The 14,679-nt window shown below is 36.5% G+C and overlaps 1 protein-coding gene across 5 annotated transcripts in view; it reads left to right on the top strand.

Annotated features, from left to right (window-relative positions):
• Mrtf (Myocardin-related transcription factor) overlaps nucleotides 1-14,679 on the top strand; it is a 548,717-nt gene that overhangs the window by 491,735 nt on the left and 42,303 nt on the right. For all 5 annotated transcript variants that reach the window (XM_081750581.1, XM_081750580.1, XM_081750579.1 and 2 more), the window contains one exon: nucleotides 11,095-11,204. Coding sequence is in view for 1 of the 5 variants with exons in the window: in XM_081750579.1 (XP_081606705.1) it covers nucleotides 11,095-11,204 (110 nt within the window). In the remaining 4 variants the exon portion in view is untranslated. The remainder of the gene's footprint in view (nucleotides 1-11,094; nucleotides 11,205-14,679) is intronic.

Below are 14,679 nucleotides of genomic sequence, written 5' to 3'. Positions count from 1 at the left end.
TTTTGGTGTATATAAATCAATTCTTGGATATGTTTATAATGTCTTAACCTGAACAATGTGAGTTTAGAACCGAAATCTATTTACGTGAATGCGAAATTCCTTTGATTCGTTCAGTCTTACTTAATAATAAGCTATGGTAAAGTAATTGAAAAGGTTCACGCGAAGTATTTCCATGTATGGGATACGGATAGACACCGGTACCCGCTAACATCTCATACAATACAGTACTCTACATGAAGCATTTTATGAGTCAGGTCCACAAAACATACTTTTTTTCTTCTTAAAGGTTTCTTTTGTCATTGCTATCCTTGTTTCTATTTCACGTTCACACTTCATATCACTAATAATACTACCAACGTATCGAAAACTGGTTACCTGTTAAATTTTCTCCCCGGCCTTCCTACCCGGGGTGCCTCAACGCTTTTCTCTAAGGCTATGGCGCTACGAGGATGCATTTCCGATGCGTTACCCCCCCGCAGCGAATCCCACCTAGGTGGCTACTCAGTAATTTTACTTTCGCCGGAGTTATAAATCATACTGTGAGCCAGTCAGGGTATCCAGCTTTACTGCCACATCCTTATTCTCATTCATGCGAATCACGAGAAACAACTCTATTGTGTTACATAGATTTTTCTACGATTAGCTAATTTTCGGAATTTCCTTGTATTTTTGTGAATTTTCTTTTGTTATACACGCATATACTTTATAATATCAGAGTTACAATACTCCACACAAAGCATCTTCCAGGCAGCTGTTTCTTGCTAAAATCCCCTTGCGTGGTAACACGTTTTTTTTTTTTTTTTTTTTTTTTTTTTTTTTTTTTTTTGTTAGGCATGACATTGTTTACTGATCCGAAACAGCAAGCGGTCTATTGTTCCGAAACGCATCAGATACGCTCGAGCCGATGTGTACTGCGCGTTTTTGTTGCTTTCGCGTTTGCATCGCATTCTGATTAGCCATCCACATTTAAATACATGGTCAACGTATTCCAAGCGTACGCATGAGCCATAAAAACGCGTTGCGAACGCATTGAGTAGCCGTGCACTAAGTCTGATGCTTCACACCAGAGCTGAGCGCTTTACTACTGAGCCATCACATTGGGAGAGAGTTAGAAAAATCAACAAAACTTTACAATTGATTTGTGGGACCGGAGACTCCGCTCTCTTGGTGGCGATATAGTGTGGTGGGGGACGGCTCTATGCTGTAAGGGTTGTTGATCTTACATGATCATCCAGTTTATCCGCCAACGGCATGGTCGTGGTTTGGAGCCCATCTTAATAGCAGGAACTGTTCTTACTAGTCGTAGTGTTGAATAAGGACGTGAAACAAAACCCAATCTACAGTTTATTTATTTATTATTTTTTAAATAATGCTCAGAATGCTAGGTCTTAAAAATGCATTAAAGTGATGAGTGCCAAAGTTCTTACAAAGTGCACTATGTGTTCCAAGATCTGTAATGTCATTGCGACCAGTATGTTGTTGGAACTTCCTTTATGAATTAATTATATTGCTAATAATATTGGCAATAAATCATAATACATCTTGAAATGCAAAAAAAGAACGTCAGTGAGACTATGCATTATCTGTTGGATAAACAATTTAGACATTGAGCGTTGCTTTCGTCGTATTCTTGTGAGCAGCGCTGATCGACGAAAGAGTTGATGAATGGAGTTTCTGTGCTTTCATGCATGATGTGATCACAATTTTCGCAGGCGTTGTTTATTTGAGTTCCCTGGTGGTATGGCACCACATCAATATATTCCTCTGTGTCCCAGCTGAATGACGTAATGGCAAATATAGTTCAGCCACAATTCACCAATCAAATAGCATATGCGAGTTTTTCTTAGCAGGACTGTTTGCCCCTCATCCCATCCTAGTTTTCCAGACGAGTTTTAGAAGGTTGGAGCAGATGGCTTATGCTAGGTTGAATGCGAATTTACAGGCAGCTTAGGAAGGAATAGTGACCAATGCGCCAGTGTTCCCTGCATAGTGCTTCTCTGTTGCTTTTTATTATTATTCTTGTTTTGGTATCTCTATTACCATCTTTCGTTCTACTTTCGTGTTTCGTAATATGTTTGTCGTTGTTCAAGGTATCTCATTTGCTTGCACATTATAATAGGCGTAACATTTTAGGGGTTTATCAGCTGATACCCTACCATTCCGTTTTCACCGTCGTCCTATGTAACTGTTTATATTTTACGGTACTTACATATGACAACTTGAGATCATTAAATCAAGGTTTCCAACACGTATTACAGTTTCAAAGCTGTAGATAATTTTTAGTCATTTTAAAGTGAACTTACGGAAGGTAAATTAAAGTAGAAAGGAATGAAACATCGTATGATTCATGTTAGAAAATACGTTTTGCACCTCTCAAAAGATCTCACAAAAATTAAAATGAATGTAAATAAAAGGTACGGGTCATTGTATTAAATTTTCTCGCTCACATTATTTTTAAAAAACATAAATGCCACAAACTAGAGCTACTTCTGAAATATTTGTTTAGTAAAATATGAGCAAAATATGAGTAAAATGAGATGTACGTTTTCCGAAAATTACCTTTAAAGGAAACTAACTGCGTCACTAAAATACCTTTAAAAGATGTTTTAAAAAGAATGTTTTGCACCATATTCTGATGCCAAGAATGAAATGTTTACCATCAAATATATATATATATATATATATATATATATATATATATATATATATATATATATATATATATATATATATATATATATATATATATATATATATAATTGTGAACAATATAAAATGAGCAATATATCCAGATGAGCTCCCTTGTGGCTAAGTCGTTAACGTACGCGCCCTTGGCGTGGGAGATCCGGGTTCGGTTCCCGGCGGGAGCTCATGTGGTTTGGAATCCACATTAAGTTGTAGGTCCTCCTCTCATATAGCCTCACTGCTGAAAGAGAACTAAAAATTTAAAACATCTCCAGATCGAAGGCCGTGGTAGCTCAGGTAGAGCGTTCACCTCTGGTGCATGGGATCCTAAGTTCGACCTCAGCTCGCGCCAAGTGAATTTGTGGTGAACAAACACCGTGTGCGTGGGTTTTCTAGGGATTCTCCCGTTCCTTCCAACTTTCTTCATTTCATTCATTTATCATCATAACCGTCTCCTTTAACCTAGCCGGCATAATCGTGGAACGTAAAACTTAGATTTCATTTCATTTCAAGATTACCCGAAAAACTCTTGAAATCGCTCTTGAAATTTACTAAGAAAATTTTGTGCAGTATTGTGGATTGTTAATGAAGTATTTGTAAAATATGTTTAAAATCACTTGAGTTGCTCGCGAGAAAGTCGTCCGAAAACAATCACTTGACTACTAAGTGCTTCTTCAGGATTTTTCAAGAAATGCAACATAAGAGTTGGTGAAATTGTTCGAGCCGTTTTTAAAGGAAAACACACATACACAGCACTACCATCAATACGTTACTCCATCTGGGCATTTTTTTTTAAAATAGAGAAATGGCTGGGAATTGAAGCTAAATAAAGGAGGGCTTAAAAAGACTACAATTAATGATCAATGTTAAAATTGATAACTCTTACGTCAGGACAGAGCTACCTCATGGCTGTATTGTTAACATATGCACCTTTGGCGTGGGAGACCCGGGTTCGATTCTCAGTGGGAGTTCATGTGGTTCGAATCTCAGATTAAGCTGTGGGTCTACCTCTCATATAGCGTCGCTGTTGAAAGGGACAGTAAACTCGTCAAACCAAAAAATATTAACGTCAAGACAAAATAGTTAACTGAGAACCACAGCTGAAGATTCTCAATTTTCGGCAACTGGCCCATGGTTACAGAATAGTTACCATATTCTCTGCCGTATTATTGAGCTTCTGGAATTCGTTCATAGAAGATTCCAACAAATGTTACTTTAGGAGATAGTTTTCGTGGATCCATTGTCACTACAGTATTAATCATTGTCCACTTTCCTGGAAGACTATAATGTGACTTTGGTAAAGCAATGCTGAAAATACAAGAACACGCTTCAAACTTTTCCTTCCTTCTTGTTATTCAGTTTATGCTTACAAGAAGTGGAGTGTTTTTTTGTTATAGCAGAAGAGAAACAGGAAGTGGGATTATGTTCCTGATGAAACACGGTGTGGCTCGTGCCGCTCAATTGTATTTTCTCCGTTCAGCTGACATGGCTCGTGCTGATGGAGTCACGTGCTCCTCAGCTGCAATGTTGCCACGGATATTTTATTCATGTGTCTTCGTGAATTACGTGATGCTACAAAACATTGCAAAGGTCCTCATTGTGTTCAAACGTAGTTAAAGTAAGAAATTGCGAAAAATGGTCATCGGTATTGTTTCGTAGTAGCAAAAAGTTTTCTCATACCAGTGTTTTTAAGGTATCATCATCAGAGGCTAACAGTATATTGATTGGAGTTTTGTATCTCTTTCAGGAACCTACATCTTAATGTGGGATCCGGACCACATAAACTCTCACGGGAATCGAACCCGGGTTCCGCGCATCAAAGGCACGTACGCCAACCATATGTATTTACCAGCTCATCGTACAGGAAGATGTGAGATTATAGATGCCGTTTCTTAAGGCTTCAGTCAGCCCGTACACCCGTTATTCAACCAGTGTTAGCTCAACATCTCAATGTGACATGAATAGTGTTTCGTGTCAGTGAAATTGGAAGAAATTACTTTGTGTAAATAAGATATTCACTATTTAAGTTTAGCTTAGCTTAATTACTGAATTACTGACGGAATGATTGATTGTAGTTCATATCGTTACTCGGCACCTGTGTTAAAAAGGTGCATAAATTACTATTCAGATGGAATCCAAACAGTGATGCCAACTTGTGGGAAAAATCCCATATCGTGGGAGTTTTTGACCTCATTTTCTCGGAAAAGGATAATATGCAGCATATATGGAATTTTTCGAGAAGATCGAAATTTACTTCTTATTCATTTAGATATTGTAAAAAGTGACTAACACAAAGAAATTTAATTTTTAATATTACAGCATACTTTTAATTAGTATAACGTGGGAAATTTACACGTAAAATGGGATTTTTTGCCTCTCGACATGGAATTTCATATTGTTTCAGGTTGGCATCACTGGAGCCAAACCTTATTTAAATTCAGTGATGCCAACCCGTGGGAAAAATCCCATTTTGTGGGATTTTCGGATATTAAGTTTCCGAATAGGGATAAAGGGAATTTCGTCAAAAATCGGCAGCATATATGGGATTGTTCATATATTTATTTTATCGAAGCCAACATAATTCTTTAAATAAGCGACAAATAAACTAAGCACGCTTAAATAAAAGTGAAATCAGTGCTAATTGTCAAATTTTGTTGTTGGAAAGTGCGGGTTAGTGCCAAAGTGACTTACAGCCAGTGTTGTCAGATGGCGGGAAATTTCCCACAAAACGGGAAATTCTTTACATTGGCGGGAATGCGGGAAATTCTGGTTGGAAATGGGAAATTCTGTCAACTGTTTTTCCCTTTCATTCATGTCGTCCCTTTCTCACTCGTTGTTTTCATCTCTTTTTACATGGAATTGAAGCGTTTTTGAAGGTTAGAAGAACCAGAACAGGAAGAGAAGTTTACAAACCGAACCAAATAGAACTGATTGTTAATCGCGCCAGTATACACTTTCTGCGAGAAAAAAAAAAAAGGAAGGAGGGTTTATGGCCCTTTGCTTACAATATTTGTTATGGCCAGTCATTCAGGGAATGTTAGCATGAAGTGAGGGGTAGGAAGAATGGATATGCTTGGAAGTAGCACACACACACACAAAATGTATATTTCTTTCTATATCAAATAAACTACAGATAGAAAATAGAAGGATGGCCCTATGAGAGATTTCTCCTCCCGCAGGATAAGATGTACTTCTGATTGATTGCTCATAGTTATTTGATTTTAACTTGAAGTTATTAATATAATGATTAGTTAATTAATCATTAATTAAATTAATTAATGATTGATATTCTTTCTTGGCGGGAAGTTTTGCAAGTGATCGGGAAATTTCAGGGCTTTGAGCGGGAAGTTTGTTATTCTGAATCTTGACAAAACTGACTTACACAGGAACTTGTGAATCTCAAAAAATAAGCACCCAGGAACGTAAATTGTACTCTGGAATTTTTGAAGAAAACGTGAACGAAGGAAAATAAATTACCAAACGACAGACAGCCAATTTCTAAACCGTTCTATACGAAATAACTAAAGAATGAAGTTTATTTATTTTCACTACATTCAGTAGAAGATTGTGGCACAAACGCGTGGTGGAAATACTAAATTCTGGTAACAAAATAAACCACTGTTTTCATCAACAATTTCAATTGGTCTCTTTTAATTAAGGAAAATACTTAATATGATTGATTGATTGATTTTGAGTTTAACGTCCCGTTCAGCAGCGAGGCTATATGAGACGTGGACCTACAGATTAACGTGGAATCCGAACCGCATGAGCTCCCGCCGGGAATCGAACCCAGGTCTCCCACGCCAAAGGCGCGTACGCTAACCGCTCAGCCACGAAGGAGCTCTACTTAATAAGAGTTTAGAAAAAGCAGAGTGCACGAATAATTGGAAAAAAGTTAAGTGACATACAGTAGTTTCAATTTCCATATTTTATATATTTTGAAAATTTTGTAGTTAGTAGGGTCTATAGCATGCGGGAAATTTGAAAGCGAAATAGGAATTTCTGGCTTTCGAGGTGGGATTTTTTATAAGGTTCCAGGTTGGCATCACTATGTAAATTTTATGTTTGCGTCCGAGTCATTGTCATTTCACAGTGTTTGAACCTGTTATCCAATTATCGAGAAATATTGGTTGATTTATGCCAAACTTTAGCCAGCTGTAAACCAACATCATTTTAATATATTCATCTATATATATAAAAGAGAACGTACAATTTTTTGTCCGCTCATCACGCTAATACGGCTGAACCAATTTCTTTCATTTTTGGGGGGTTACTAGGATTTGGACCCTAGATGGTTTTTATCATATCACTTTAATTTTTAATTACCAGTGTCTTGAGATAATTGACCATTCAGGTGTCCACAAATCCTTTGTTATTAGTTCATCATAGGTAAAAATAAACGTATTTATATGCAACCCGCATGACCGTGTCACTCGGCGGGTTAACATAAATGACAGGCGATATACAGCGGAAAATAGCTTGAATCTTCTGTTTAAAATTTTTTAATTGATTTGCTTATTTTTACAGACACTTTTACAATATGCCAGCACCGGGATGACCGCAGCGAAGCGGGGCGGGTTAACATAAATGACAGGCGATATAATGTTAAGATTTACTGCAATCTTCTATGGTTTTTATCATATCACTTGAAAGCGAAAAAGTAAAAATTATCTAAGTAACAAAGTTTATTGCGTTCCGGGGTGACCGCAGCGAAGCGGGGTGAACGCTGCTAGTTACTTTTAAAATATTTTGAAACTTTATTTCCAGGCCTCAAATAGTGTTCACAGAATTCCATCACGGATGGAATGCGTTCAAGCTCCGAAGATCATATCGTTTCAAGATTTTTATGTACATATCTTAATATAATAAAAGTTTATTTTTGCATAATATCTTGTTCAGGAAGGATTAAAACCGGGAATCTTCCTCCCTTACGTACACCATTGCTTAAGCTGACGTAGTTGTTTTAAATACTAGATTCCTTTATCTGTTACTTGCGCGTAAACGATAATTTTGATTTTGAGATTTTTGAAGTGCCATATGTCCAACCAAATATGAAACAAATAAACTTCATATACACACATTGTTTTGGGTATCCCTACCAATTTTTCAACTTCAGTTGATCCGCTGCTCCTTTCCGAACGTTTCTTAAGTATGGGCTCCTCTGAATAAGACGAATCTCATTATCCAGAAATATGTAATACTGTCATCAATGTTCTGTGTGCAGGCGTGGAGATTTTGCTGAAAAGAATAAAGAAATAGCCTCTGTGGTTATTTTAAAAATTGAACATATTCATATTCTCTAAATTTACGTGCTTGTATGCAGTAACCACATCTTCTTGCACATGCTTCTACTTGGGTCGCGTTCACCTCTGGTCTCTGGTTTGATCCCAGCTCGCGCCAAGTGAACTGTGTCGTAGACAAACACCGTGTGCGTGGGTTTCCTCCCACTTTCTTCATTCCACCATTTCATTCATTTCTCATCATCACCGTCTCCTTTAGCCTAGCCGGCATAACCGTGGGACATAAAACCCAAAAGATTTCATTTCATACTTCTACCTTCATTTCATACTTCTACTTTTCATGCTTTTCTTTCCATTATACTTCCTGTGACTTCTGTCTCTAAACCTTTTAATTAGTGGCTTTTTTAAAAATTGTTTTTTTTTTTAATATATCCCACCATAATATCTTTGTTCTCTTCCCTCCTCCATATACACGTATTTCTATTAAAGGTATTAATTCTTAACTGCATTATTAACTAGAAAAGTGTTGTTAAAAGCTATATTAAGTGTCTTACTACTGAGCATAGATAGGTAAACGGTCACCGTTCTGATTTCGTAATCCAAGGATTCCGCTTGGTACTTGTGACCGTGCATTATGGTTCATGTCTTGACAAAACATATAGGTAAATGTGTGAAATCCATATCCTACTTATGTTTATATGAATCGTAATTCCGGCAGTTTTCGAATCTGTTATCCGACTTAACAAAGAAATATATGACTTTCACGCTTTTCGTACTTGTACAGTACTTTTTCCATTTCTTTTTCTTTCTTTCTTTTTCTTTTTTCTTTATTTCCTTTTTTTTAAGTTCTACCAGACAAATATTGGGTTGATTTCTTTCAATCCTTACGAAACATCTTTAAATATTTTGACTATCTCTACCAACTTTTAAACTTCGATTGATCTGCTTCTTCTTCCTGTACATTTACGGTTGATTGGTTGATATGTGAGTTTACTGCCTCTTTCAGCAGCGAGAATATATATGAGACGTGGAGCTATAGCTGAAACGTGGGATCTGAATGACATTGGCTTCCGTCGGGAATCGAACTCGGGTCTCCCGTACCAAAATCGCGTAAACTAGCCATAGAATATTTCTTATATGTTGGAAAATGAATCTTCAAAAAAATAGTTATTACTTCCAACTGTTTTCAGCATGAAATGTGTCTAAGAAAATTATTAACTATAAAAAATGTAAAAATATTCGACAGGATTTTTCTGTAATTTGCAATCGGTAAGCACGACAGTAGATACCTAAAATAAAATACAACAGCTGAGCCTGTACAGTCATATGTTGTAGGATCTGATTAACACACACCCTGCATACAATTTGAGATGGTTATTAACCACACTTCCTTCATTTGTTTTTCACTGTGACACTGAATCTTAAAGATGAAGCAAATTTAAAATGCACGTGGAATTGAAGAAGAGTCCGTTGTCCATAAACGTCTATTTAAGAATTCCTCGTTCATTGCCTCAGTTAGTTCGTGATACTGGACGAAGATGCTGTTGAGTCAGACAGGAAAGGAAGGACCCTCCGACTCTCGGAGCCAGCACGTGAGTCGAAACGAGAAAGAAACACCTGGAGGAAGAGGGTGTTTCCCCACTGCTTCATTATGTGTGTCGCTAGCATCTTGCAGTCAAGTGATCGGAATTAGAACAAAAGGAGGATTGTTGGCGGCATTTTTCTATTAAGGATTGGAGCAATGAACCCTCGAGATTCTTCTCCCCTCTTTTTCTGTGCTTAGTTTAATGTCTTTTACCAGCACCAAGCAATATGAGATAAGATCTTCACTGAACATATGAGACATACTGAATAATAAGAGCGAACTTAGCCAGAATTATTCCTACGTGCAATCTGAACGCTCAAAAAAAAAATTAAAAAAAAGCTCGGAAATTATATTTTAAGTGTTCGAATTATGATAGCAAAGTGTTCTGTGGCATCTAGTTCTCCTGCGTGTATTGGAAGTCGTCCCTCTTTCTATTAGAAAATATATTTTCCAAATAGACGATTATTTTGACCAATTAGAGTCTATTTCCGGGGAAAGCCGTAGTCTAACCCGCCTTAGGCCCACAAATTACGCCAAATGGTTTGGTTTTAAGAGTCTATTTCCAGGGAACAAGGCTTTCAAAAGTTCGCCCTTACAACTTGGAACGACTCAATGTGCGCTTCCACCGGAAAGCACGGTGCTATTTGGAAACACGTTATTATTTCGTTATTTTCGTAACAGTATGAAAATTTCGAGAAAATAGTTCACCCTAGTTACAAAATATTGTGATACGAAATAATAAGCGATTCCAGAGCTTATCTAGCACATGGCAGAAATTTCGCAGCTCCGTTATTAGAAATTTGATACAGGGCTTTTAAAAATTTACAATAAATGTTAAATAAATATACGTAATTAATAGTTTATTTTGCAGCATTTTACGACTCGCAGTATTCCTTATTGGCTTTTTCATTATCAAAAATTCAAAGTTGGATTTGAAAGGGACAAACTACTCAAAGACGAATGCATGTAAACACAGAAATGATTTTCGTCAAGTAAAGATTGTGTTATTCATTAAAAGAGACACTTTTGTTATTTATTCAATTCTAATTATATAGTTGCTTATTGTAATTGTCTCATGAATGTTACTCATAGGAAATGGAGTGAAATGACGTCTTTAGTTTAACGTGCAGTGGTTATGACTTTTTTTTTTTTTTTTTTTTTTTTTTTTTTTTTTTTTTTGCTAAGTAAGATGGATGATTAATGACGTTGGATGAATATGAAAGATTGCTGAAATGGAAATGTAGGAGAGAACCGGAGAATTCCTGGTACATTGCGTACCACAACCTCTCATGACATTGAATCGAACCAAGAACCCTCGTAGAAAAGTAAAAAGTGACTACGAAAACATGGAAAACATACACTTACATATAAATTTATTAAATTGAAATATCATATTTTCTAATTATGAGTACTGTCAACTCTGCTAAGGTCTTCCTGACTTATTAATGTGACTGTAGTGAATGTTCAACAAATATTTTTTTATGAAATACATATTGTATTATATGTTTAGAAATTGATTTTCTTTCTTTTAAATTCTTTCAATGTTCTTGGAACTGATGAGCCCTTTTTTTTCTTTCTTTTCAGAATCTGGGATCAAATTGGAAAACGACACCTCTCAAACGGTGTACTGGGGAATTCATTTGGACCAGGACCTCTTAGAAACAATCATTGCCATTTATCCTGAGTGGTTCAAGGTAAGTTCTCTTAATACTTACGTACAGTGGTTTGTTCATTTCCAAAGGTCATTTGTGATTTCATATAGATTTTGCAGATTTCTAAACACTTTAGTAGAATAGATATTCTTAAATCATTGTATATCGCCGAAATTCTAATATCGAACATTTCAATGAACATAAACATTAGCATGCGAGGTGGTACACATTTGGTATTAGTTTACAGTTATCAGAATATGCACGTATGCGATGTCAATTTTCTCTATTTGGTTAACTTAGGAAGTCAATATACAAATATGAAATGAGAAAGTTACTTTGGATCCATTGAAACTTTGGGACACATGATTCCAAAATGAGCCGTCATCAGGAACACCATGGAAGCGGACCCTCAGGAAAGTATTCATGTAATTGGAAATGAGTTACCATACATATAGCATACCAGTATCGTGCAGCGGCTCCATGCAATTGATAAGGCGAAAACGTTTTGACTCATGAGTGCCACGTGAGTTGAATCGGCGAACAAGAATCGCCATCTGGAGGGTGCAGTTCTCTCAGTGTAAAGCTGGGTTGTCACTTTACAAGAATCTTGTAGTTGTCATTAAAACATCTTGTAACCCGATCTTTCTGTATACTGTATACACATTGCAACTTTCTGAAAGCAAGAAAGATATCCGCACCCATGCAGCACTGCACTCTAGTGGATAGTGAACCTCCTCATTAAAAACGTGTCTTTTGGCGCGCTTCCCGTCCCCGTCCAAAAGAATCCATATTTTCGGAAGAGGTGAAACATTTTTTTTGTTGTTGTTGTGTCTTTCAAGACTATGTTTACATGGAGAAATATTGTAGGGTTGCAAGATTTTTTTTTTTTTTTTTTTTTTTATGACAGCTACAAGATTCTAGAAAGTGACAACCCAGCTTAAGGAATAACCGGGGAAATATCCTTTTTGGATTAAATATATATATATATATATATATATATATATATATATATATATATATATATATATTCCTACGACAATCGTAAACGGTCAGGACAGAGGTTGGATCTTGATCAAAGTCCAGGACGGTTTCCAAAATCCTTAGAAATTTGTTGTTGCTATAATGATCTATGGTGAGTTGATTCATCATGTTTTTCTCCTTCGACGTGAAACCACTGTTGATCGTAACAGTGCCGAACTCCATGAAATGCATTGCAACTTTGCTCGCAAACATACAGAAATATTCATTCAAAAGACATCATTATCACATATGTTGTGACATTATTGGTAGGTCACCTGGCCGCAGCAGAGAAACTTTCATGCTCCACGATCGTCTGCTAACCTCTTCATTTTCACCTACGATTTTTCAGTCTTGATATCGTCCATCAATTGTAACTTCCTTCGCTTGCTCCCTCTCTTTCCAGTCATCATCCTTTATGATACAGTTTCTTCTTAGCCAATGCCCTAGCCAACTTCTCTGGGCCTTTTCAATAATATATAAAACTGTTCTTCTCTCCCCCACTATTTCTGACACCCTCTCATTTCGAAAGCTTCCAGTCGTTTTTTATCATTTTTATGTAATGTCATATGTCTGTCCCATACAGTACAATACCCCTAACGAATCTTTTTATGAGTCTTTTTCTCAACTCTTTATTCAAAGTCCCACAAAATAGACTTTTTTTCTCCTAAAGCCTTCTTTTGCCGTTCTTATCCTTGCTTTTATTTCACGTTCGCTCTTCATATCATCACTAATGTCCTCACGCTGCACGTTTTTTTTACTCGCAAATGTCACTCAAACGACGTTGTAGGTTCTCCATGTGTTACAGTATGAAGCCCTTCATCATCTACCGTATTCTCTACGTCTCTCCCACCGACTACAGTCTTGTCCAGCATCTCGAGCACTTCTTGGAAGAGACTGTCCCTGAGGATTGGCCAATGCATCCAAAAACCTTCAATCGTTGACTCAGGGATGGCTAAAATGTGTGTTCATAGACACGGACTATTATAATTAATCATATACAGTATTATAATTTTCTGCTCTTTTTTTTTGTTCATAAATGACGCACTTGTAGACATTTATTCGTACCATCCTAGTAACTCATTGTTTATAAACACATTCGTCGTAATAATAATACAACTAACGTAAAATTAGGAAGAAATACAAAATAATCAATCGTGAATAGATGCCGTTTAATGTATGCCAATTGAGGATGGATGGAAACGTTATAGGTCTGTAATTTGTTGAGCAAACAGCATAAACCGGAGATCGAATTATCTCTTAAATAAAATATATTGTTAAGGAGTTTTAATAATTTAATATTTAAAAATAATACTATTGAAAATATTGCGTATGTTATTTTTTAGTTTTGGAAAATTATTATTATTATTATTGGAAGCCTATTTTAGTTTTATAAAAACAGTTTGTGAATATTATTAATGTTGTAAATTGTTTGAAAGATGTTTTGTGAATGAAAGAATTTTTGTAACTTTATGTTTTGTTGTTAATACAAATATATTGTATTAAAAAGCGTTATGTAAGTTACATATGTAAAATTTATAGTAGTGCAAGTATTTTTGTTGTACAAATATTTTAGTTTAATTTGTTGCAGTTAGTTATGACTTACATAAGGGCCGTGCTGTGGGGGTGGCGAGCGGGGCGATGGCCCCGGGCGCCGAAGTAAAGGGGCGAAAAATTCGGGAGAAAAAGGAAAAAAGATAGGAAAAATTGCTTGGAATATATGTGTGGGGACGCCGTCGTATACTCTCGCCCCGGGCGCTGATTTTCCACGGCACGGCCCTGACTTACATAATAGACATTTTGCTACACAAACATACACTCAAATGCATTAATAATGAAACAAAATAAATCTTAACTATTAAATAATGTTCCTCATTTACACACGCACACAATTCTGTTTTGCCGACTCAAAACTGGTAAAAATCCCCAAAAGTACCGCATAGCCAGGGCCGGACTGGCTACTAGTTGGTCTCGGCGACTGTGTTGGCCCCGAATTTCCAATCCCCGCAATCACCATTACCCCCAGTGCCCACTGTTTTCCCACGATAAAAGCACACTATTCTTTAGTAGCCACATCGTACATTATACCATAAAGATCATAACATAAAATCAGGGTATATGTTATGTAACATAAAATCAGGGTATATGTTATGTAACAATATTTATGAAAATAACAATAAGCATACTTTTTTCCATCTCGCCTTGAGATAGCTGAAATGTGTAATTTGTTAATAAAGAACTACTGACAAATTAAAGTATGGTCAGCACAGGCAGTTTCAGTATTCGTGAACAAGGGATACAATAAGCTGTAAAGGAACACCCACTTCACGCAACCCGAAATATTTTTCCGGGGGGTATACCTTCCGGAGCAAGCACGACAGAATCTTCTCGTAAGAACATTAATATCAGTAAGCACTTACTTGTCCACAAACTATGTAAAGTGACCAGATTGTGTGTACTTATGCAAATCGTGTGCATATATAGACCTATAGGGTGGTCG

Source organism: Thermobia domestica, chromosome 3 (genome assembly GCF_964235325.1).
Source record: "Thermobia domestica chromosome 3, izTheDome1.hap1.1, whole genome shotgun sequence".
Taxonomy (NCBI): Eukaryota; Metazoa; Arthropoda; class Insecta; order Zygentoma; family Lepismatidae; genus Thermobia; species Thermobia domestica.
Note: the sequence above shows the minus strand (reverse complement) of the source record. Positions and strands in the feature narration are given on the sequence as shown.